The following is a 27,560-nucleotide window of genomic DNA, read 5'->3' as shown; positions in this document are numbered from 1 at the left end:
GAAGTAGGAATTGTTGTGTTGTAGGTTTCCGACAATGAATCTGTCAAAATATGCCCTAGCTAAGCGAATGGAGTTTAACATTAATTAATATTATATCGCATGCTCTTTTGTGATTTGTGATATGGCAACACTGCCAAATACAAATCTGTCCCTCATTTGTAGCTAACTTCATCGGCACTTTCTCTATACTTCTGCCGAATGACATTATTGAATATTTAAAAATATTTGTAAATATTTTGAGATTAAAAATATGTTACTGATTTATCCATAGGTTGTGATTATCACGTGTGATCCCATTATTTAAAAACTTTGGATTGAATTTATTTTATAGCTGTATGTATAATAGAATTTTTAAGAAAAAACAATTTATAGGACATTTTGCAACTCCTTGTTTTCTTGACAACTCATTGACTAAAATTCTTATCTTATTAAATAAACCTTTGTACTCTGAAGTCTTTATAAAAACATGCCGTTGACTCAAGAACGAAACCCAGGCTGTGAATTGGGTAATTTTTCAGAATTAGATTTTTAATGTTTTACTGATCATTTTCAGTACATACTTCTTAATTTAAATATTCTGCATAGTATCATTCAATAACTGATACTGGATGACCCTCACTGAATATTTACATCAAAATCGTAAATATTTTTGCTTCTTTTTATTTCAGATTTGGGTTGGATAAACAGCATAAATGTAAACCTAAGAGCAACAAATGAATTAGCTAAGAACATAGTTGCATCCAGAGAACTAAAGGGTGAATACAGAGCAGCATGGATTCTAAAAGCAATAACTTTAATAGATCTTACTACCTTAGGTGGAGATGACACAAAGAGCAATGTTACTAGACTCTGTTTTAAGGTATTTATGTTTACATGTATATAGTATGTACTTGAAGTGTAGAAGGTACAACTATTATGTCTATTGCACTCATATTTCCTTGCTACTTGATGAGTTCTCAGTTAATACAGTACTTTCTTTGTTCATATTGTTTCGTGAGACTAAGGAGATTATCTTAAAGATTTTTCTTGTCTAATTATAGGTATAGTCCAACATTTTGCTATTTGATTTGGTACAAAATATCCAGGTTCCTTGTAAGGTGTTCTTGTTTTACAAAATGATCAGGTTCCATGAATAGGTTTTCTTGTCTTCTATGTTTTTCAAAACTCAGTTTTGAAAAACACAACCTGCTTAACATTTTTTGGTTATACATTCCGCACAATTTTTTAAAATAATCTTTTTGAGAACAATTTCTAGAGTGGAAATCGAAACATCTTAAAATGTAATTCTTATTACAATTAATTGTGGCTTAATCCCATATAAACATAATATTTAACTTAGATATGCCACAAGACAACAGTTTCAGAACCTTTTTTGACTCTAAATACATTTTTTTGATGGCTCTATATGCTAGTCTACAAGTCTACCATGTCTTTTAACAGATTTTAGCCGAACGTAACATAGCTAAACATAATATTCTCAATTTTCCTGATTTTTTACTTATGTATTATTTTTAATGCACTTTTTTGCACATACTAAATATACTTTATGTTAACCACATTTTGACTTTTTAATGTATATGCATTAACAATTTGGTTTTCTGAATTAAGTACAATTGTTAAGTTTTAGGCAGCAAGACCAGTAGCTGAAGATATTCTGAATGAATTAGGATTTGAGTACAATGAGGAATCTCCCATTCATACTGCAGCAGTTTGTGTTTATCCATCAAGAGTTGCGGATGCTGTTAAAGCATTGGGTGATATGGGAATGCTCAGTAAGATTAATGTTGCTTCAGGTACCTATTTTTTAACAATTATTGGGAGTTTAAAATCGGTTTTTTAAAATTACTGTTTTACTTAAATCTATCTTCTTTATTATTTTAGTTGCTACGGGATTCCCAAGTGGCCAATATCCAATAAACACAAGATTGGATGAGATTAAATATGCAGTCAAAAATGGTGCCAAAGAAATAGATATAGTCATCGATCGAAGTTTGGTATTGACTGGTAAATGGCAAGAACTCTACCAAGAAATTCAAGTTATGAAAGAAGCTTGTGGACCAGATGCTCATCTGAAAGCTATTCTGGCAACAGGAGAGTTAGGAACACTTGATAATGTGAGTAAAAAATGTTTTAGCTGTTTAGACGACTTTATATTGATCAAAATGTTTTTTATTACCACTTTGTGTCAATGATTCTGAGATCACTCATCAGTGATTAATGATCTAGTACAGCAGCTCCAGGTTATCATAGTGTACCTGCACACACCAGATTCTTCTTCATTTCTGTATTTTATACAGATTTCTCTGCAATTTTCTAATGTTGCTACATTAGCGTTTGTTTTTGTTAATTTTGTTCTTTGTGAGTATATTTAATCAGGCACATGTATGCAGTTCATCTATTGTTGTAATTTCGTAATTTAACCTAATAATGGATCCGCCAAATACATGGGAATATTTAGTAAATAGTTTTATTGTTAAAGAATTATTTTTTTAATACCCTTTAATTCATTAACCCTTTTGATACTGTTGCCATAAAAGTACGATTTTCATTTGCAGCTTTGATAAGCGAGCGCCGTACTATTACGCAAATTAATCTCCATCGTCCAGGTTCTGTCACTGTACATTTTTAAGTATTTACATCTTTGAAGAGCAATAATCGTAATAGTACGTTCTACATTGTCCATCTTGCTTACTAGTACTGTTCATGGGCGTTACGATACACAAATACACCATACTGATGCCGTACATAGACGGCAGAACATCACCCACCCTAACGCGGTACTTTCTGAATACCGTTTTTTTTTAAAGTTTTACGAAAAAAAAAATCCACTAATTCGATAAAACGAATATAAACAAACTGCCGAAAAACGAAAAACGATTCAATCACTTCAATATAAAGAATGTAAACTACTGAGTGGCCGTCTCGATTGCAAAGTGCACAATTTTCCCTGCGCCGTATATGAGCAACACGCAACCGATACTTGGCCCGTAGCGAAAGGGTTAATAGGCAGTAAGAGAGTAATGTGAAGTCATAAAAACTGTTAAAAATAGAAAGATTCAATATCTGGGTCACATAATGAGGGGCGAGAAGTATGTATTACTTAGGTTAATTATGCAAGGGAAGATACAAGGGAAGAGAAACCCAGGACGACGTAAAATATCCTGGCTAAGAAATTTGAGAGAGTGGTTCGGTTGCAGCTCATTAGAATTATTCAGAAGCGCGGCCAATAAAATTAAAATAGCGATGATGATTTCCAACCTCCGATAGGAGAAGGAATCTGAAGAAGAAGAGAGTAAGAGGGTTCCAATAAAACAAAATTTTTTTGAACACCAAATCCTCTAAATGATTTCCGTTGTTATTTATTCATTTTTGGAGTTGAACCTGAAAGTTTTGTATAACATAAGCCAGCATATCAACTGGCAATCTCGTCACGAATCGGTTGTTTGAGGGCTGGGACTGGCCTAGTTGGATCACTGTCAAACAAAAAGAAGTCAGACTGTTAGATCGGGAGTCCGAAGAGGCCAACTGATATTCCCGTTTCGAGAAACAATATGCCTTTGAAACATTTATTTATCCCAACAATCAATTCCCTCTTTTCTGAGATCTTCCTGTACGCTATTAAACCATCTTTGTCTGAGTCATCCTTTCCTTCTTTTCGTGATTGGGCTGCGTTTTAGACTCATCCTTGACATTCTCTTCCTTTCCTTTTTATCATGTGCCCCATCTATCTCACTCTTTCTGCCTTCATGAGGCAACTGATGCTTGGTTCATTATACAGTTCCTGCAACTCTCTGTTTGTTCGTCACACCCAAACCTCACTTGTTTTTGCCTCCATATATAGCTCTGAGCATTTTCCTTTTCCATCTTTCCAATTTCTCCTTATTTGCTGTTTTCATTTTTCAAACTTCACTACCATACGTCACTGTGGGCCTTATTACCATTTTATGTATCCTCAACTTTATTTTTCTCGATACATATTTGGATTTCATCAGTGGTCTTAGGCTTCTATTGAATATGCATCTATTGTCTGGTCTCCACAGTTTTGCGAGCATGCCCAAGAAGCTCAGTGTTTCATACATTTCATTCCCCTTCAGTTTTTAAAAATTTTTAATTTTTTCTTTTTCTGAAATCTTTCCCTTATTTCTTGCATTAGTTCTTCGGTATGTTCTCTTTTCTTTCGTCTACTTCTCTTCTCATTATTCTTCTTTGATTTTTTTAACTCTGGTTCATACCATCATTATTATTTGTTAGTGTCAATTGTCTTAATGTTTTCTTTTCCTCTGCTATTTTAAGGCATTTTTTATCAAACCAATTCCCTGCTTTCATTTGGCTTTTTTCTCATTTGTGGAATAATTTTATCATTTGCTATAGTTATCACCTCGCTTGTAGTTTGCCACACTCTTTTATTTGTTTCATTGATATAGTTTCTTTTTATTTTCACTTCGCTTAGCTTTTGTATATCATATCCTCTTTGAAAGATAATAAATAATATCATCATCATCATCATCATCATCACGGTACCTACTATTACCGCCTAGAATGGTAAAAAATGACACATTTTCAATAATTTTTTTGTATCTTATTTATTATTAGAGACTGGAGTATATGCAAAATGCATGTGCATATATATGCAGCGTATTTGTGGGTTTCTTTATAAATGCATATGCTATTCATATTTACTTAATTAAGAGCATATTGCCACATATTTGAAAATATCACATAAATAAAATGGTTTTCTATACATATTTAGATAATAGTTTCTTGGAATTATTCATAGCAGGTACTAGGTAAGGTAACTACAAAATAATTTTATTACAAATATCTACTAAATCTAAAAGTTTTATTGTTTGGGAAAACCCATCTGGGAATTCTTTATCAGAAGAATAGGGCCATGCAGGTCGCACACCTACATGCAGGTAGGTATTATACAGTAAATTCGTTTTTAAATTCTGTTTACCAGCTGGCAAAGCAACTTGTGGTTGCGAATATTGTGCTTATAAAATAAAAATAATTTCTTTTTTGAAAATATACCGAAAGTAGCGAAACAAAAATCAAGTCTATTGAGGAGTTGGGTTGGTGGCAACAGTGAAATGAAGATTATAGACAATGAAAGTGTTTTCTGTACTATTTGTGATAAAAAGGTGAGTCCACTTATATTTTAACGATTCAAAAATTAATTTAAAATCTCATTTTTGCAAGAAAATCGGTATACGTATACTAAACATGTAACAGTTTGACTATTGGCGGTAGTTTTATTTATTTTTACGCACAACAGACCGTTAAGACCTATGGCATTTTTTTTAAACATAATCCTAATATTAACTAATTACAATTATTTTAAACAAAACTTTAACTTAAATATGTATATACAACATTCTTAACTATTCTGAAGGACTTGGTGGTCAATATTTCTCCATTCGCGTCTATTTTGTGCTTTTCTTTTCCAGTCCTTCACCTTCACGTGTTTAAGGTCTTCCTCCACTTTACTAATCCACCTCGTTCTGGGTCTACCTCTTCTTTTGGGGCCGATTAGTTTTCTGGTTATTACTAGTTTAGGCATTCTGTTTGCTGCCATTCTTCCACATGTCCCAACCATCTGATTCTTTGTGACTTGATGAACTTAGTAATGGTAGGTTCTTTGTATAAAGCCATTAATTCATTGTTGGTTCTTCTCTCCCAACCATCTTCTGTCTTCCGTCCTCCGAATATGTGTCTCAATATTTTCCTTCCCATCTTTCCAGAGTATCCTCTTCCTTCTTGTTTAATGTCCATGTCTCACCGGCATATGTTACTGTGTGTCGAATTACTGTTTTATATATTCTGAGTTTACCTTGTCTAGAAACGTATTTTGAGTTCAGTAGTGCTCTTAAACTACCTAATTTTTTATTCCCTTTTGCTATTCTGGCTTCGAGCTTCCATTTCTCTTTTCCATTTTCATCGAAAACTACACCCAGGTATTCAAATTTGTCCACCTTTTTAAAACTATAGCTTTTACCACTTACAGACCTCACACTAAAGTCTTCTTTTTTCCCTTCTGTCCCTCCCATGATCATATATTTGGTTTTGTCTTCATTTAGTTCCAATCTGAATTTCTGTGCTTCTTCACAACTCTTCTTAATTCTTTCTCGGTTTTTGCTAGGATCGTTAAATCGTCAGCAAATGCCAAGCACTGGTGCTCATTTTTCATGATCGTTTCTTCCACCTTCATGCTGCATTTTCTGATTACAGTTTCTAACACTAAGTTGAAGAATGTAGTGGATAAAGGATCTCCCTGTCTCAAGCCTTTTGCAACCGTAAATTGATATGATATGTGACCCTGCCAAGCAATTTCACACGTAGAGTTATTTAGTGTCATTTTAACTAGCCGGATCAGTTTCTTTGGTATACCCAAATGTTCCATTGCTCGATACATTTTGACTCTATCATATGCTTGTCTAAAATCCACAAACAAAACATGCAGGGGGAACTTTACCTTCATAACAAGTCGTTTGTATCTCCTTTAATGAGAAGATTTGGTCTACAGTAGATCTGTCCTTTCTAAAGCCGGTCTTATACTCATGTAGGATTCTTTCCGTATAGCAATTTAGTTTATTTCTCAATATTCTTGCCAAGATTTTGTATACCGTATCTAGTAAGGCTATACGTCTATAGTTGTCACACTTTAGTTTGTCTCTTTTTTCATGCAGAAGCATATGCGGGCCTCATACCATTCCAATGGCATTATTTCCTTTTCCCATACTTGCACTAGTAGCTGATATATTTTTCTTTGTAGTCGTTCTCCACCAAACTTGATCATTTCTATGCATATGTAATTTTTACCAGGACTTCTGTTATTTTTCATTTCTTCTATTGCTGTAATCACCTACTTCTCTGTAGGCTGCCTTTCAACTATCGCATCTTCTCTAACCGTCCAGTTGTCTACTGCTTCGTGCTCCACCTCACTATTTAATAATTCTTCAAAATGTTTTTTCCATTCCGTCATTATATCTGCCGGATCGCTAATTAAATTTCCGTCTTTACCTTTCATATAACTACAGTGGCTTTGGTAACCTTTTCCCATCTTTTTAACTTCTTGATAGAACGACCTCACCTCTTTGTTTTTAAACGTCTCTTCTATCTCTTTTAATTTCAACTCATTGTGGTAACTCTTTTTCCTTCTACACAGAGCTTTCAATCTTCCTCGAATTTTTCTATATTCTTGTTTTTTACACTCTCTATTATCTGTTAATATTTGTTGTCTGATCTTCTTATTTTCCTTTGCTATCGCCTGACACTCTTCGTCAAACCAATCTTTCTACGGCAGATTTAATTTGTTCTCAGGCTTGATCTGTCTGTAATTTTGGTCAGATTGTTGTAGAATTTTATTTATTTCTTTTTCATATTTATTTTATTAGTACGGTTTTTTAGGCGGTAGTTTTAGTTTCGAGAAAAAAAATATAAGTTATCTTAAAAATTTGAAGTCCATATTATTGCATTAGACTCCTATTTACTAAACCGAATCAAGTACCTTCTGAAAAAATTTTGCTACTAGTTAGCGATGCCTCTTCCTACATGGTTAAAGCTGTTACTAGTCTTAAGATTTTTTTCCGAATTTGATTCATTGTACATGCTTAGCGCATGGTTTAAACAGGGTGGCAGAGAAAGTTCGACTCGAGTTTCCAAATGTAAACACTTTAATCAGCAATGTAAAGAATGTATTTTTAAAAGCACCATTGCGAGTAGAAGTTTATAGGAAGATGCTTCCCGATATCCCTTTGCCACCGGAACCCAGTGTTGACTAGATAGGGGACGTGGTTGAATAGTGCCATATTTCTTGCAAATAATTATATTGATATCAAAAATGTTATATCAAATTTTGATCCTTCTTGTTGTTCAGAAATGTCAAAATATTTTTAGTGAGAATTCTGTTCCGAATGAACTGTCCTAATATAAAAGCAATTTTGACGTAATTTGTAAACTCTATTACAAAACTAGAGAGTCAAAAATTATCTTTAAATGATAGTATTTGCATTGTTGATTCTGTCGAAGAAAGAATAGTAAACCTTTCAGGGACAATTGGAAAAAAAAAAAATTAAAGATGAATTTAGTGAAGTTTTAAACCAGAATGAAGGTTTTTCTTTATTGCGATCAATAAATCAATAAACATAATCAATGGAAGCTTTAACGAAGTTATTAATATGGATCCCTCGCTAGTGTCAAATTTTAGATTTGCGCCAATTACATCCTGTGATGTTGAAAGATCGTTTTCTCATATAACACATGTTAACTGATAGAAGGCATAACATTACTCTTGAAAATATTGAACATTTTATTATTATATTCGCTCCGTGCGTGACTGACGCGACATCTACCGCCTTCATCTGACAGTTTTGGACCTCCCAATTTGTTAAACATTTGGTTAAACATATGTTAAATAGATACGAAATTGACAAGTATTAATAATTAGTTTTTTAATTATATTTTTTCAGTTTATGTACAAAATAAATTTAGTATTAAAAACTGTGTTTCTAAAGATTCATCAACTTTATTTTTCAACCCCAAACGGAAAAGAAAGGGAAAATCTAGTACTGGCAAATCAAGTTTTTGCATGTGGAAAAGCCTGTAATTAAAAACAATATTAGTAAAAATTATTGATATAAAAGCTAAAGTCATCTAGCAGGCTGCAGTTAGCTCGAAGCCTTATGAAATATCATTTAAGGTAAATTATTTAAATTTTTCCTATTTCAATTGCATAAAAATGAAATTATGTGATATTTACTTTTTCATAGCACCAATCCATCTTTTTCTTTTCTCTAATTTATATGTTATCTTTAGAAACCTATAAAAGCTACACTCACTATTTTTGCTATTATTAGCACAATTAAATACGCAACATGTATTTGCACCCATTTTTGATAAATTTATTTGTAAAATGATCCAAAACAAAAAAAATTTCTATATACTATATTATTTATCTATGGATCCAAAAGGTCCAAATTTGTCATATTTCGCCGGTTACGCACGCTGGCATCGTTTCAAGGTACCCCTACCATGGTCACGCACGGAACGAATACTGTAACAGCAAGAACGAGGACATTTTCTTGTGAATTTTCATTTATATTTTTTTATTAAATGTAGTAATAAATAAATAAACACTCTCTAAGCTATACTATAATTTTATTTCTCACCAAATCTCAAGCCCTAAAAATTAAAAGATATTTTTTTTAAGTGCATATATAAATGCATATTGCATATAGTAAAGGCATATTTGGTTACTTTTTAAGTGCATGTTGCATGCATATTTTAACATTTTTTAGAGCATATAATCCAGTCTCTATTTATTATATAATATAACAATCAAACTTTTTTTTATATTATTATACCACTTTTACAACTGGAACGGCAAATTTGAAATATAAAATTCGAGAAGGGTTTAAAAAAGAAGTGCCCTCACGTGATCACGTAGTTCACCAGAAAAATTGAAAATTCTTAAAAAAAAAATAAAATATCGCACATTTGAAAAAATTATTAAAAAATTTACCTCATTTTCGACGTTTTTCGGTCACAAGAATTTTATTATTATTTTTTTTTGTCAAATTCTGGTAAACTATCATAAAAGAAAACCTAAAAAACAACAAATGCATCAAGGTTTATTAAATCGACCGACTAGATACGGTGATTAACTGTCCGCCAGTTTTAAAAATGTAGTTTTTCTCAAAATTTTAATCTTTGGATCTAGTCAATTGTCAATTTTTAAAACAATTTTTTTTGTCCGTAATTTCGTTTTTTTAAGAATTTTAAATTTTTTGGATAAACTATCACGTAAGGGCACTTCTTTAAAACCTTTCCCGAATTTTTTACTTCAAACTTCAGATTTTTCCGTTTCAGAGATTAACTGTGCTCCATGGAGCAGTAATTTTTAGACGAAAAATTTTTGGCGCCATCTTTAAAATATAGGAACAATGAAAAAAAGAAAAAAAATGTAATCTTCAAAATTTGTATAATAATATAAAAAAAGTTTGATTGCCATGCAATAATACACTCATGGACAAAAATATCGAATATTTTGGAATTTTCCAATTTTTTTTTGTAGTCACTATTATTTCAAAATAATTTTAGATTACTGATAATACTCATATAGTAGGCTGATGTACTCAACTGGTTTGAAATATTTTGATGTTTATTTTGACGTTTATTCAGTAGTTAGTGTCATTCGTACATTTTATCATAAAAAACCTTAAGGAAAAATCATACTAATTCGGTTATTTTTAGTTTTAATTTATTAAGTTTATTTAAATATTGTTTTGATTTAACTAAGTTTAAAACAAGTATGCCACCAATTCGACACTGCGATGAAGCACAAGTAGCACATATTGTAATTTTGTACGAGGAAGGATATGCACAAAAAGATATCGCACGACGTCCTCAGCAGAACTGAATCTATAGTTTCGAATACTTCAAAAAGGTACCGCGAAACAGGAAATTTTGTGCAAAGGCTTGGTCAAGGACGCCCAAGGTGCATAACCGCAATTGATGACCGTTTTTTTGGTTCTTAATTCTACACGAAATCGTTCATTGACATCGATGTACCTCAGAAATGAACTATTAAACGTTAGACAAGTTAATATGAGTTCACAAACAGTTAGACGAAGATCACAAGAAGCAAACTAAAGCCCAGACGTCCCGCTAAAGTTCCACGTCTTCTCCAAAATCATAAAGCTCGTCGTTTGAAATTTGCAAGAACACATATTTAGTGGAATATCGACAACTGGAAAAACGTTCTTTTCACTGATGAGACCAGAGTCCTATTATTATGGAAGCCAGATGGTCAAAACTACGTCTACAGAAGAGTTGGAGAACGATTTGCCAGCTGAAGTCTCGCCCAGACCGTTAGTTTTGGAGTTGATGGCATAATTCTTTGGGAAGGTATTAGTTTTGAGGTACTTACCGCACTTGTGGAAGTGATTGGACGGATGACTGGTGATTCTTACGTTTAAAACATCCTGCAAGATCATGTTTTGTCATATGTTGGTTACATTGGATATGAAAGATTCACGTTAATGCACGATAATGCTCGACCACATGCCGCTGCCATAGTGAGTAATTATCTTGATGAGGTCCAAATTCGAAGATTGGATTGGCCACCGTTTAGCTCGGATTTAAATCCAATACACTCGATACTGATCATGCACTTCTTTCAGTTAAAACGACTTGTTTAAGCAATTTAAATTATCATTTAAGTTTAGAGTAAAATAACCTTATTTACCTAATATTAAACATTTTTTTTTCGGAATTTTATCCGCATAAAAAACTTAAAATTGTTCATTAAACATTGTTAAAATAAACTCTATTTTACAATAAATGGCTTGATTGGCCAGAATTTATTTTGAAAAAACAAAAATTAGAAAATTCCAAAATATTCGATATTTTTGTCCATTAGTGTAGATAAGATACAAAAAAATATTGAAAATGTACTATTTTTTAGCATTTTAGACGGTAATAGTACCTTAAACGACTTAGACCAAAATAAATAAAATAAAAACATAAATAAAGTAAAATTCACTGTTTAGATTTATAAGGCCTCTTTAGTAGCAATGATGGCTGGATCGGATTTTATAAAAACATCTACTGGAAAAGAAGCTGTAAATGCTACTTTACCTGTTGGTTTGATAATGGCAAGAGCTATCAAGGATTATTTTGATAGGATGGGCTATAAGGTATGTTTAAAATATTTTTTTATTATTTCTTTGTTACATACAGGTAATCACTATACTCTGTCAGTTAATAATACATCATCATTGTATTTTCTAATTACATTTCTCGATAAGTTTCTTCACACCAATATTAATTCCCTTCACATATATGTCCTACCTAAAATTTTTCCACCAGATTTTCTTTGGTCTTCCCCTCCAACACGATACATATCTAGTCCTATTGCTATTTCCAACATATCTTGAGCATCATGTCTAGTTCCAAAGCCTAATCCTACAGATCCATTCTATCTTGAATTAATACATGTGCAATAAAATCACCTCCTATTACGACTCTGTCATCTGCATGAAAAACCTTTAAGGATGTCTCCGATTTGATAGTAGAAACTTTTTCTTTTAATCTCATCCATAGCGAATGAGGAGCACATACACAAAACATTCAACTATGTTCTATCATTCGTTCTTACAACTTCTACTACGTTCTCTCTTATTTATTTCTTTACTAGAAATTGTACCACCTACACTCGTATTGTTACTTTTCTCTACGTATGACAATTTGTATCCTCCACCTAGTTCTTCCGCCATTTATCCTTTCCACTTCATCTTTTGAATATTAGCAATTTGTACTTCCCTCGTTTAAGCGCATCTAACAACCCATAAGATTCCAAAACCATATCATGATTTTTGCAACTTGTAATGGTGTTCCCCCTGAAATAGTTCTCACTCGGAAATCCACAACATTCTCAAACGGACGAATGGAAAATTGTAGAAAATAAAAAAAAAAAGAAACTGTGGCAGTCCTGATAATCAAGCAGTAAAACAAACAAAAATAAATGATTTTTGGCTTAATTCGCCTATATCCACATCAAATCCTTTTGATAGATCAGAAAAGGATACAGAAGAAGTTACTGATACTAATACGGATGTGAAGAAAAAAAAATGAAAAACCTAAAAAACCACCTAAGATATCAAGACAAAACTTCAACTCTATACCCAATAAGATCTGGCGTGCCTCAGGCGAGTGTACGTGGTCCGATCCTCTATATGATCTACACAGCCTATCCTAGTAAAACTAGTATACCCCACTAGTAAAAATATAACCATTGCAACATATGCAGATGAAAACCGCTGGTATGGCATCTCACAAAGATTGCTTCTGAAATCGTGTATGGATGTTATTTTCTCTTGGCTAAAAACCTGGCGAATTAAAGCAAATAAAATTAAATCTATCCATGTAACCTACACCCTACGAAGAGGTGCCTGTCCAACTGTGGCATTAAATGGTCAGTTTTTGCAACAAAAAGAAGATTCCAAATATCTGGGAATCCATCTGGACCGACGATTAACTTCGAGAACACATATATTGTTAAGAGAAAGCAAATGGGCCTAAAACTTAGCAATTGTACTGGATTTTAGGTCGTAAATCACAATTAACAGTCACAAACAAATTGTTAATTTACAAAGTCATGCTAAAACGATATGGAGCTATGGAATTCAAGTGTGGGGATAACATGCCACTCAAATATCGAAATCCAAAGATTCTTAGGTTTAAAGTACTTAGGGTTGTCGTAAATGCTCCATGCTACATAATCGAGTTATGATCTTAGATTTAAACCTGTCAAAGAAGAAGTATCCTACTTCTCCCAGAAGCATGAAGAATGCATAGAAAATCACCCCAACGCATTGGCTCAACCCCTAATCAGACGTCCTGTCCAGCTAAGGTTAAGAAGGCACCTTCCATGTGATTTGCCTGTCAGATTTTTCACACCTTAGTACTGTTCTATAGTATAGTGTTGTGTAGTATTTTAGTTTCCCAAACCCAACCTTATATAAGTTAAAAGAAACTGTCACTGGACAGTTTTTCTAAATGCTTTGTTACTGTGTTTAACATTTGCCTATTATAACATTTTACAGATTGTAAATTAAATGGGATGTTTATTTATTAAAAAAAAAAACGAAAATCCGAATGAAGGCTCTCTTTGCTTCTGGAACATTTTACCTCAGGAGATATCAGTATAATTTTTGTTATGTAAAAGATCTTTCCGTAACTTACTGTAAAGATTTTCGGATATTTGTATTGTATTAAGTAATTTATTTCTATTACTTCGGTAGAAGTATCAGATGTGTTTATTACATAAACTAAACACGTAAAAAACGCCCAGTTTTTATTTTGAGAAGTATAATTATCTACCCACGGAACAAGTTTTTTCACATCTCTCTGGAATAATAAGAATTTGTGATATGTACTTATTATATCCTCATTTTTTCGTCCTTGAATTGCCTCTTGCCAAATTGCAGCTACAGGTTTAATGTTTTTGTTTTTAGTTCCTACTGGAACGAAACTTTCGTTATACGCAATCAATCTTTGAGTAAATATAATGGATTTAAAGCATTATTACTTTTTCCAAATCAACGGAATATATAACTTCTCCTTCTTCTGGTTTCTTGTTTGCATCTTCTTTGTAAAGCAGACGTGTATCTTTACTCCTTTTTATATGATTGGACCACCTCTGGCATTCGGTACAATCATTTTGTAAATTTTCTTCAGAGTGCGGATAAATTTTAAAATGCTCACACATTTCACATTCTTCGTGACCCAACGTTACAAAAGATATATTTAACTTTTGTAGAGTATAGTGCTCTAATATCGGATACTTTTTTTTGAACCCTAATATTAGTTTTAATACGTCAATTAATTTATGAATATTTTAGAGCAAAACAAGTAATAGACTATAGAGAATCGTTTATTGAACGAAAATAAATCATTTCTACGAAGTAAAAAATAAAATTTAAATTTTTATAAAAAATGGTAAATTTAGACTGACAAAAAAATGTTCCTAATACCGGATATTACTATAACGGGATAAAATTAGCCATCGAGGCAGAAATCACAAATATATGTGTCTTTTTTGTCTACATTGGTGCAGTCGGTATGAGCCCACTTAAAATGAATGTGAGCACTGAATCCATTGTTCGCCCGAGGTATCTTCAGAGAAGAGTCCAGTAAAAAACATACATTCTGCTTCCTCTTCCCCAATGTCACACTCCATGTCAGAATCATCATCTAAAATGACTTCTTCATCTTCTTCAGATGAACTAAAAGCTTCCTCTTTCTTAGCACTTTTCTTTTTAACCTTGGTTGTCATTGTCTTCTTAGCAATAGATTTTCCTTTATTTTTATTTGTTTTCTTAAAAGGCTCACATTTGTCTATTTTAATTTCGGAATTCCCTTTGAAATACTTTTATTTCTCTTCTGTTCTGATAAACTACTTTCTAAGGCATCTTTGTATGGTGTACCCGTAATCAAGGCAGCAGACCCTTTTCTGGACTTTCTTTCTTTAATACCAGACTTGTAAAATGAAGTGGTGGGTAAAGGGCTAATATCTTGTGGCCGCACTGTTGAATCTCTATTATTAGAAATGTTCTTACATGATAAATCTTGCACACATTTGGTCGCATCAATACTTCTTGGAGGAGTTACATGCTTCGGAGGAGTTACTTGGTTTTCTTGTTCAGCCTCTGGTAAATTTGGAACTGGAACTCGGTCACCTTCCGCTTGATGGTGAATGGCAAAGTCGTGTTCTTGAAAAATGTGTTTATTAAATGGGCAGATACCGCTATTTCGAAAACCATTTATAGCGATTTCAGCTGTAGCACATCTTACATAAGCTCTTCCAAGCAATTCACAAACTTGATAGCAGGTGACTACTCTTCCAGGGTCGTTCCTTAGACAATTTTCAATTTCCTGCGAGTAGTAGGTTTTAAGAGGCCCCATGAAAACGGCGGCAGACTAAAAATAACCACATGCTTTTGGCGCGCCAAATTTATCGAGTCAATGTTCCGCGTGTGGGAGTAGTGACCATCAAATATTAATACAACTGGATCAGCTTCACTTGGTTTAACGTGGCTAGTAAAATGTTGTAACGAGTTGGTGAAAATGTGACTCTGAATCCAGCCAGACACATGGCAGGCAGCTATTGTCCCTGTTGGAGCGCCGTTGAGCAATTCTGCCTTCATATTTTTTCGCGGAAATATGACCATAGGGGGCACAAAACCACCAGCCGCATTCATACAGGTAACCACAGTCACTAGTGATCCTCTTTCTGCAGAAGTAACGGTCCCTACCTGATTTTTACTTTTTAAGGTGATTATTTTGGTATGCTTTGATTGTACAGACGTTATACCTGTCTCATCTACATTATAGATTAGACAGGGATTAAATTTCACCTTCTCCATCGCAGGTTCCAAAATTTCAAAAAAATATTTACGTTTTCTTCTGCGAATCCTTTAATTCTGGCAGTTGATAAACCCTGTGATCTCCTAAACGTTAGTTCAGGAGGCCTCTTTAAAAATGAACGCAACCATTTGTAACCTCCTTTTTTCCGATTAGTTGAAAACGGATGTTTTAAATTGTTCCGAATAGCTAATTGAAAGGCTAATCTTCGAATATCAGAAGATCGCAGTCCGTAAAATCTTCTATCCATTTCTAGGCAATAATCAACCAAATCCGCTTCAGTTTCTTTGGAAAACACTGGTGGACGTCCCATATTGATTTGAATAAGTTCTTCAGGTAAAAAAGCAAAGTTCGTGTAACCTTCTGGCTAAGGTCTAGTGTTAGGGTTTTCAGGTCGCGCAAGCGCCCCTAACATGACTTAACGACTACTTTCGTAGCCGGGACCGACGGTTTTACGTTCCCTCCGAAGCACGGTGGCAGCTCAGTTAAATGAGAAATTGAAAATTTTGTCGGTGCCGGGATTCGAACCCGGGCCCTCCAGCTTGTTAGGCCAGTAACATAGCCACTGAGCTACGGCTGCCACGTTCTTCAGGTGGCTTTATTTTATTTTTTACGTAGTCTTCCTACGTGCTCTTGGGGACTTTTTGAAGCTCGCAAGTACCCCATTTATTTGTTTTTAACTGCAGTAATAGCTGCATGCATGGATTTACTATCCCATTTCTTTCGTTTTTGTTGGGATTTCGATGACATTTTATTTCTGAAATTAACAAAAAAGCGTAAGAAATAAGATAAAATAAGCAGACATAGTGCAAAAATTATAGCATAATTCTTTCTTTTTGTCGACGAAAACGTTAAAATGTAATTGTTAACACGACCTTAACTACGTAGAAATGATAGTAGATATTCTATATAAAAACAATTAAGAAATAGTTTGTCCTAATATTGGATATCTGATAAGAAGACAGTGCGACCATCTGATATTAGGCAAACCATAGTTTCATAGGTCATAACCTGTTGTGAAGGTTATGTTTATGGATTAAAAAAACCTTAGTAATTCACTGTCCACAAGCACTTAATTAAAGTAGACATATTATAGACTAACTTAAACTACATAGTCAAATTTAAAAACTTACCTGAATGTATAAAAATTGCGTTTACGACTAGCACGTGTCAAAACTCGTAATACAAAAATTCGGATAACTTACTTTATTGCCCTCTATGTTTTACTAGAGACGCTAAAATATTATTTGGTGACCTGGGTTTAGCTTCATGCTAAACTGGGCATAGGTTTCTTGTGAATCAGATTACAGGTTTCTTTAAAACAGAACTATCCGATAATAGGCAACTATCCGATATTATAGCACTTTACTATTGAGCAATATAAATCATAAGAACAAATTATTTTAGGATTCTTCATTTGAAAATTGCTAAGCATATCTTTAATGTTTACATCGCTTGGTAAATAACGTCGCTTGCGTGCATGTTCCCTGCGATAATGAGATATCGATGGGTTGAAAGATTCTATATGTTGTTCTAGTACTGTATGGTCCAATTTATTATGAAGTACACGATTTTTAAGCGGCTTTGGAGAGAATAATGAGTTCGAAGATTTACAAAACCTCTGTAGAATTTTATAATTATTTTTGTGAAACCCTAGAGTTGTAAGAAAATAGGTTTCACAAAGTTTCATTCACAAACTTACATTCTCCGTCTTCTGTTTTTAAAGAGTAGCTTAGAGTATTCTATCTGCGAGATTCTAGTCCAATAGTTTTACGTTTGTCTGGCTGATGCTGGACAACATAAATTGGTGCTGTTGTTGACTATATAGATTCCAGAACTGATTGTTTATATCAGTTCTTCTTTCCTGATTATTTTTGTGTTATATGTTTTCTTACAGTTATTACCACATTCATTCCCAACAGAATGTGAATCCTTTAGTTTATTCTGTTTAATTATTTTTCTTTATTCTAATTTAATATTTAAATTTTTTACGTCTTCGTTGTTCCCCTTTCTTCGTAAAGAATGTGTCTATTTCCTTTTCATCTCTTTCTTCAATTACTCTTCCACTGCTGCCATTCGCGCTGCCACTGACCAATCACTTTTTGTTTAAAAAACGTTTTGAGATCTTTACATACAGTCTCACGCACTAATTCAGATTCCGCACTTGTTGCTGCATCACGAGCACTACTGTCTGCCTCTTCATTGCCGATGATTTCTATATGCGATGGGATCCATATAAATTTAGGAGTTATGTGGTTCTCTTGGGCGATGTGTAGTTCAGTTTTTATAAGTTGCTCCATTGGCTGTTTAGGATACAGATGCTGTATTGCAAGGAGAGAGCTGAGCGAGTAGGTGAGAAACAGAGGTTTTGAAATTCTTGAGAGGTTTGCATGTTTTAGGAGGGCACGTGACAAAGCAAACAGTTCAGCGGTGAAAACACTTGAGCTAGGCGGTAGTTTAAATTTGAAAGTAGACGTTGGAGTAACAAATGCACAACCGATGCCATCATTAGATTTAGAGGCATCGGTAAAGATGTTTGTACAGTTAAGGTCTTCTTCTTTGTCAACCATTTTCCATCCACTCCTGAATGTAGGTCTCTCCCAATTGCTTCCATCTTTCTCTATCTTGCGCCAATCTAATCCTCTGTTTGCCTGCCACTGTTCTTATGTCATCTACCCATCTTTTTTGAGGTCTTCCCGTGCTTCTTGTTGTCGTCCTTGGTCTCCATTCTAGAATTCTCCGTGTCCACCTGTTGTCATTATATCGGGCTACGTGACCTGCCCAGCGCCATTTCATTTTTGCAATTTCTTCCACAATATCCATAATCTTCAAAACACCAATGGAGGTGTTTTTCAAGATATATGCTAATTTGCCGAAAGCGCCCCATGCCAGTTGTGTTCTTCTTTTAATTTCAGCATCTTGATTTGGTTTTCCTAGTGTGATAACATGACCTAGATATACATAATGTTCAACATTTTCTATGGTATGATTTTGTATTGTTATATTTGTCTGGTCTCGGCTCAGTATTTTTGTTTTGCTGTAGTTCATTTTTAAGCCTACCGCTCCTGAAACTGCATTTAATTGTTGTAACATATCATTTAGTTCTTGGATATTGTCGGCTATTAAAACTATGTCATACTCTCCGTTGTCTTGTCTTACTCTCCGTTGTAGTCTTATGGGATTAGTTTTTGTGCTTTCGTCCAGCTTTATCTGCATGGTGGCATTTTCATATATGTTTTTAATTATGTTAGTGTATCTTGAATATATACGTGCGTTTTCTAGAGATTCAAGCACTGCCCATAATTCGATGGAATCGAATGCTTTATGGAAATCGACGAACGCCATATGAATTGGAACATTATACTCGGTGCATTTTTCTATCAGTGTTCTTACGGTGTGCAAGTGGTCTATGGTACTAAAATGTTTTCTGAATCCAGCCTGCTCGATAGGTTGATAGAAATCGAGCTTATATGTTAGGCGGTTGGTTATGATTTTAGTTAGTAATTTATACAGATGTGAGAGCAAGGATATTGGTCGGTAATTCTCGATGTTTGCTTTGTCTCCATTCTTGAATAGTAAAATGACTTCGGAGTTGTACCATTCTTGAGGAATCTTTCCTTCATCAATTACTTTATTAAATAAAATATTTAATACCTGTTCTATTTTTCTTCCACCGATTTTCAACATTTCGACTGTAATTTTATCCTCTCCCGGACATTTATTCGTTTTTAGTTGATTTAGGGCCATTCTTATTTCATAGTCGGTTATGTCCGGTATTTCTTCTGAGCCGGTGTTAATTATTGTTCGTTCAGTACGTCGTTGTTGTGGTTGTGTATTTGCCGAGTATAATTTAGTGTAGAATTTTTCAATGTCCTCGCTTATTTCCTTTCTGTCTCGGACGGTGACGTTTTTCTCATTTTTTATTTCTATAATTTTTCTTGTGCCGTTTGAGTTTTTTGCTTTGAGTACTTTCATATTGCAGTTATCTTGTATTATATTTTTTATTAGATTGTTAGTATAGTTTCTATGATCGTTCCTAATTTCTTTCTTCGCGTTTTTGTTTAAACTTTTGAAGCTGTCCGAAGTTCGATCTGTTCTGTTTCGTCTTTCTTTTAGTAATTTAGTTGTATTAGCTTGAAGTTTAGATGTTTTGGCTGTTTTCGTGTTTAAGCATATTTTCTTAACCGATGTTGTTACAGTTACTTTTATTTTATTGGCTAGTCCGTTTATATCCATTTGTCTCAGTGTCTCTACTGATTTTAGTCTTGTGCTTAGCTCTTTTTGGTATTCCGTTTGTTTTTGAAATAGGACATCGGTGGTTGGGTATCGTTCTCGTTTAATAAGTTTGTTTCGTTCTACTCTCGTCTGTATTTTAATATTCGCTCTAACCAATCTATGGTCACTTCCGGTATAGAATTTGTTTAGTACTGTCACGTCGGTGCATATGTTTTTGTTATTGGAGAGTATATGTGTGGTCGGCGGACAAAAGCAGACAAGTCAAAATTTGAGTTTTTTCAGGAAGCGAAAAAACTGTTTTAAAATTAAACGCATAAATAAATGTAGCTTTTATTGGTTAAAATGATGTATATAACATACATGTATTACAGTACAAATTAAAAACAACAAAAATGTTAAATATTTTGGATTTTAATTGACTTGTCCAGTTAGGCACGTCTCTCTTTATTGACTTATCTTATAAGGTACAAATAAAGTGCTAATTTTAAAATAAAAAAGAACATAAATATTACCTGTTATGAAATAAACATTAAAAATACAATATTAAAAGAACAAAAGCATCAAGTTTGAATTTAATTTATTTCTTCATCATCACTACTTACAATATCGGGGTGCGTATTTTGAGTTGTAGCATTAGTATGCAAGCCTTGATAAAAACTGTGAAATAAGGTAGGAATTAGAGGTAGTAGCGAGATAATGTCTGCTTTTCTCTCTCTAGAAATAGGGACCGGTTGATTTGTTATAATTGAAACTTCCGACGGTAGTTGGCCCCCTCTTCTGTTGAAATCAATAATCTTAAATGGGTCTTCTCTATTAAGGCTGTCTTTGAATTGAACGATTGCCAAGTCTTTCGTATATCGAAGCCATCTTTTGTCCAGCCATCGGAACTGACAACCATCAGTGTCTTTATTCCTTAATACCATGCAACCTTTAAGTAAAGACGAGAAATCAAAGAAGTCTGTTTGTGACATTTCCATAACAGTGAATTTAGAGCTGCTTGAACTTACAAGTTGCATCCAATCATGAGGGTGAAATATTTGAATTTCAGTTTTCTTCTTTTTTTTCTCAATTATACTATGATCAGTATCTACTTCCAAGTGACTGTGGCCTGGTACCATGAACTTATGATCTATTAGCTTAATATTAGATGAGGATCTATGCAGAACCCACGTAAACATGGCTGATACATGAGAATTACGGTTTTGTCCCCCACATGTGTCTGAATAATAAATTACATGTTCTGTCTCAGGTGGTACGATCGTTTGCAGGTGTTTGTACAGACAAGATGCTATCTGATTTGCTCCTCTGCCTGCAACAGATTCATACCACATGTAACAAACAGCTTTTCCTGTACTGTTATCATGAACCGTCAAATTAAACGTCCACAACTGTCTCTTATAAAATGCAACCGATGACTTTAAATCTGGAGTTGGTAAACACTGTTGTAGGTCGAAAGTGTATGTCCTTAAATGTGGAACAGTTTTGGCAGTTTCTGTATCTTTCCTTTTTTCATCATATGCTTTATCAGCTTCCATTTGGTGGGATTTGTGGTCTGAAGAGAGTTTTTCCTTCTGGTCGTCTGTACAAATTTTTAATTGCATAATAAATTTGTCGCAGGTAAAACATGTATCAAGTTTTGGCTTTTTAAATCCAAGGTTGAGCTTTTTAAATTCCTGTGAATAAATTTTGATAGATTTGGGAGCAGTTGTGGACTGTTTGAACAATTCGTACATTTTTTTGTAAAGTTAGGTGACATGGTAAGTACTTTTTCGAAGTGTGCTTTCGTGAATAGTGACTTTCGTACAGTGGACTTCGATTCAAGTGGGTATTCAGGATTGAGGATAACATTTTTAGGTGCTCCTTGTTGGACACGTGATGGACCAGCTGAAATAAAACAAAAACTTTAAATAATTTAAAAAAATATTCTTACCTATTTCAATATTATGTATGTATGAGCAACTATTAGGTATGCAGTGGTTTAGTAGAACATAATACCGTTATTACTAATACAGTAATACATATGTAATAATATGACATTATTCATATTGCAAAATATTTTTCTTACTCTAAAGAATGATGCAAATAGTATTTAATTTACAATACAACGCATTATCTACATTTATTAAAATAAAAAATATCACTCACCTTTATCTAAAAGCGTTTTTGTTGAAAGTTCTACACATAATTTACCTCTGCCTGGCTTCATTTTTAAATCACCCACTTTCAAACTCAGAATAGCTATTGATTTTATGTATGTATTTTGCTTTGATAAAAGATTTTGATGAGATGTGCATACTTACACATTTCACACGGTGTACGATTAACGAAAACATTGAAAGAGATAAGCAACGTGAGAAACGCAATGCAATCAATACCCAAATTACAAATTAAATAAATCATTCACATAATATCCTGTTTCATGACTCCTCAGTCTTTTCGCTAGCCAGCAATTTCACTGATAACTGTACCTAATCAGTTAAGTCAAACTTTTGGTTAGGTATACGCCGATCTAAACCAGATAAAAGGACTTGATTGGTTAAGTTCATCTCTAAAATGGATAAAATTGTGAGTATGGAAAAGATCACCATCTGATATGGAACCACAGGTATAACATTTGACTTGTCTGTTTTATTCCAGCGGTAGATAATTTTTTTTTAAGTTATTTTAATAAATAACACAATTTTCTCAAAAATTGACTTGTCTGCTTTTGTCCGCCGACCACACATATAGTCTATTTCGTTCTTAGTTTTCTTGTCTGGGCTGATCCATGTCCATTTACGTTGTTTAGATTTTTTAAAGAAAGTGTTGAGACAAAATAAATTTTCGTTGTTTAAGTAGTTGTACAACATCTCACCCCTTTCGTTCCTGTTGTCCAGCCCAAAGCGACCGATACATTGTGTATCGCCCTCTTCTTTTGTTCCAATTTTTGCATTAAAATCTCCTGTGATTATTACGAAGTGTCATTTTTCTTGGTTCCTTGCTGTTGTCAGATCCTCGTAAAATGATTCAGCTTCCTCGTCTGTTGAGTTTCCTGTCGGTGCATATCCATGTATTATCTGTAAGCTGTATCTGCTGTTCAAAGCGATGACAAGATATATGACTCTGTTTGATACTGCACAGAACTTCGTTACTTTATAGGGAGCTCGTTTGTTTATCAGGAACGCTATACCGCCTATGTGATGATTTTCTACGGAGTTTTTCTGGTATAGGTGGTGACCAGATTTTAAGATGGTACATACTTCTCCTGGTAAGCGAGTTTCACACAGTCCAATTATATCCCATTTGATATTTGAGAGCTCTTGTTCTAGTTCGTCAAGGTGTTCTTGGGTCCTCATAGTTCTTATATTGTAAGTGGCTATACGAAGCAATGATGAGTAGTTTTTCTTATTTGATTCAGTCGAATATTTGCCTCCCCCAGAATCCATGAGGCTGACTGATTGTTCAGTGTGAGATTCTGAGTGTTTAACTCTACTCACCTGGGGTAATTTCGTATTGATACTCGACATCTTCAACTTGGGAGGTTTTAGCATATTTAAAACGCCACGATTGCCGAGCGGGTTGGCGAGTGATTCTATACAATCCCTAAAATCAGGGGATTGCCACTTCCGCCATCCACGCCGTACCGAAGGTATTCTTCTCCGCCGTGTCTGCCGTTGTGGACTTCATCCGTGACCCTGGATAAGGGACCCTAAGCAGGTACTAGTTTCCCGGGTCAGGAAACCCCTGAAATCTGCGGAGGGCAGGGATTGATTCATTTTCCCTGATAGGACTATCCAGAGGAGTTCCTACCCGCTACCCATATTTCGCTACCAAGAATTTCATTTAGTTTGTTTTTGCTTAGTACGTTGTTATTGCATTTTTTGGAGAACTCTATTAGAGAGGTGTTGCAATTTGGGATGCTTGTTAACCATGGAGTCGGATGTTGGATGTTACAGTGAAATACATCTGGGATTGTTGTGTCAAAATTATTCAGAATTGATCTTACTCGTGAGTAATAAGGTTTTCCAGTACGAGGTTTATTAAAGAGAAAGTCAAGATTATTTTTAGAAAAAGTATTTTCGAAGAGTGGATGATCCTTATTAGCAGCTACAGAAGAAGCGTGTGAAATTGTTAAAAGTGCCCGCCTATAATGCAATGATTGTTCTCCAGTTTCGGAATATAAGCTTTCTATGGGTTAAGTGTGAAAAGCTCCGAGAACGATCCGAAGTGCAGCATTGTGGATCGTATCTAACGGTTTTAGGGTACTCTTGGTTGCGGAGGCATAAACAATTGGACCGTAATCGAGTTTGGATCTAATTAGTGTTTTATACAGAAGGAGTACTGTATAGAAGTCGGAACCCCAGAAAGGATTTGATACGGTTTTAAGCAAATTGAGTCTTTTGTTGCATGTTAGCATCAAGTGTTGTATGTGATTTTTCCAGGAAAGTTTTTGATCCAGCCACATACCAAGGAATTTCACGGAGTTTTGGAAGGGAATGATGCTGTTGTGAAGATAAAGGACTGGTGTAATGCATGATTTTTTCGTAAACACCATACCCGTTGTCTTTGTAACGGAGAATTCGAAGCCTGTACTAGCTGTCCATTCATCTAGTTGGGTTAGAAATGTCTGTACTATTCTGCACATAGATTCTTTTTGTGCTCCTTTAATGTACACCACTAAATCGTCGGCATAGAGGCGAGCTTGGAGAGGTTTATGTAATTTGTTTAATATGTTGTTTATGGCAACTAGGAATAGGGTAGGACTAAGTACTGAGCCTTGTGGGATACTGTTTTCTGCAGTATAAAAATCAGAATAAACGTTATTAACTCTTACTTGGACAGAAAAGTCTTTTAACAAATTTTCGATATAGGCTAAGCAGTGTCCTCTAATATTGGATGCGTGCAATTTTTTAACGATGTTGAATTTCCAACACGTATTGAAGGCTTTTTTATATCGAAGAAAATAGCTATGCACATTTGATTCATTGCTAACGCCTCTTTGACATCACACTGTAGGTCTACGATATTGTTAATTGCTGACCGGTTACGTCTGAAGCCGTTTTGCTCTGGTAAGAAGAAATGAGATTTTTCCAGTGTCCACATAAGCCGGGCATTGACTATTTTCTCCATTAATTTAGCCATGGCATATGTTAGAGAGATGGGTCTGTATGATTCTGGATCAAGTCGAGGCTTTCTGGATTTTAAAAACGGCAAAATTGTGGCTTTTGCCCACATAGACGGATATTGACGTTGTTGTCAAGTTTGATTGAAAATTTTGTAGATGTTGTTTTGCTAAGATTGATAAATGCTTTAGGAATACAACAGGAATATTATCGGGTCCTGGACTTGAGTTTTTCATATCTTGTAAGGAGTTATTTAGTTCTATAATAGTAAGCGGTTGAGATAGGGGGTTTTCGTGGGATTCTTCTAAAGACAAGATGGTGCGTTCTTTCTTTAGCTTGTAGTCCCTAAAATTAATGTCGTAGTTTTCGCTAGAGGAATGTTGTGCACAGGTGAAAGCAAGAATTTTAGCAATGTCTTGTACAGAAGAGACTGTGGTATTGTTTATTTTAAGAGTGTTAATTGATGAAGAATACTTCAAACCGGAAATTTTCTTTACCCTTTTCCAAACTTCGCTCATTGGAGTAGAACTGTTTATTTCTGAGACGTATTTTGACCATGAGGCTTTTTTTTGAATTTTTATGATTAATTGGGCTCTGGCTTTTAATTATTTGAATTATATTTTACTTTCTTGTGTTTTGTGCCGTTTAAACCTATTTAGCCCCTAAATATATCGCCTAAAATATAATATTTGTAAAGTAGACCAATTCACTTTAGTATTAGCTAGAATAAGATGTAATTATTGACTAGACATTAATATCTCATTTTTCGAAAAAGTGTAGATACCCCCTTTTCGCTTAGTAGGGCAGTATAGAGAGGAACTATAAAGAAAAGAGAAAACCAAATCTATGCTAATTACGAACATATCAACAAAACTAACTTATACCTAAATAATGAACGACTAGAATGTGTCAAAAACTAAACTATCTAGGAACAAATATTAATGAGTCAAATGAATAAACACGAGAAGAATGGGAAAGCTTGAAATGGTTTTAACAACGTGAAACAAATACTCTGTAGTCGAAATCTATTCAAGGCCCGTTTAGGCATCAATTATGACCAATTAAGGTGCCACTTATAACACAAAAAATGTGAGCAACACTTGGGTGCCAATATTAACAAATAACAGAAACTAATATGCTCGGCTCGAACACAAAGAAAAAGTATGCATGAATCCACTAGGAATTACAACAGGAATAGCAAACCAAACAAAATTAAGGAAGCAGAAACTCAAAATGACAGAGAATAAAGACACTTACTGAAAGCAAAGATTTGGGCGCCAGGGAAGTGTGCAGAATATACTTCAATATTGTATTTACAACCAATTTAGTTACCCTTGACAAAAAAATTTTTTGTACTTCAATTATTTTTGTACAGTGCTTCCAATTAATTATGCAACCAATAATACAGTGCAATACTACTCCCCGCTTCATTAATCTTTTAACTTTTATATTAGATATAATGTGCAATACAATATATTACATTTATTGAATCCAAAAGTTACATTTATATACTTACTATTTTACAGGTTGGTTTGAAACCCGCTGGTGGTGTTCGAACTGCCTCCGATGCAATAAATTGGTTAGTTCTTATAAAAGAAACCTTAGGAAATGACTGGCTGAACAGCGAATTATTCCGTTTTGGCGCATCTGGTTTATTGGGAGATTTGGAAAGTAGCTTATATCAGTACGTAACTGGAAAGACTCCTGCCGGTTACGAGTTTATGATGGGGTAGTTTAAAGTGTATATGCTGTAAATAGATATATTTCCATTGAATTAAAATAAAAATTAAAAACAAATCGATGGTTTATTATTTATTGTTGCTGCCGAGGATTAGTCCGGGAGAAATTTTTACTTTTGTTCCTGAGTATATTTGAGGACCCTAAAAGTAAAGGGGAATAAGTGACAAAAAGTAAATTTTGATTAAATGCCGTTCAAAGTTAAGCCTTCTCTGTAATTGCCATGATTTTTTTATGCAAGTTTTTCTTCTCCAATTTAGTAATTGTAGCGTTATTGTAGGCATTATTATCATTATTTGTAACAAAAAATCATAATTTTATTGACTACTCATTTTGAACCTATTTTTAGGTTGCTAAATAGCACTTGCACCCTATTACTTTTAAGAAATACAATATAACGGTAAAAAATGTAAAAAGTTTTTGTACAAATTTATTTTTCACTATAACACTAATGCATAATTGACTTATAAATTCATCGACATAGTGTCGTCCAGGTGATCCAAATCGTCATTTTTGACTTCTGCTTCTTCCGTTTACTAGTTCTCCACCTTGTCGACCATC

The 27,560-nt window shown here is 34.1% G+C and overlaps 1 protein-coding gene across 1 annotated transcript; it reads left to right on the top strand.

Moving 5' to 3' along the window:
* Positions 1-340: 340 nt before the first annotated feature.
* Dera (deoxyribose-phosphate aldolase) lies at positions 341-27,059 on the top strand. Its single transcript, XM_072537532.1, has 6 exons — positions 341-506; positions 669-859; positions 1,628-1,793; positions 1,882-2,114; positions 11,550-11,696; positions 26,789-27,059. Exons 1-6 carry the CDS (start codon positions 467-469, stop codon positions 26,993-26,995), a joined length of 984 nt encoding a protein of 327 aa, XP_072393633.1. The 5' UTR covers positions 341-466; the 3' UTR covers positions 26,996-27,059.
* The last annotated feature ends 501 nt before the right edge of the window (positions 27,060-27,560 follow it).

This window comes from Diabrotica undecimpunctata, chromosome 7 (assembly GCF_040954645.1).
Source record: "Diabrotica undecimpunctata isolate CICGRU chromosome 7, icDiaUnde3, whole genome shotgun sequence".
In the NCBI taxonomy this organism is placed as follows: Eukaryota; Metazoa; Arthropoda; class Insecta; order Coleoptera; family Chrysomelidae; genus Diabrotica; species Diabrotica undecimpunctata.
The sequence above is the reverse complement of the archived record's forward strand: the minus strand, read 5'-3'. Positions and strand labels throughout refer to the sequence as shown.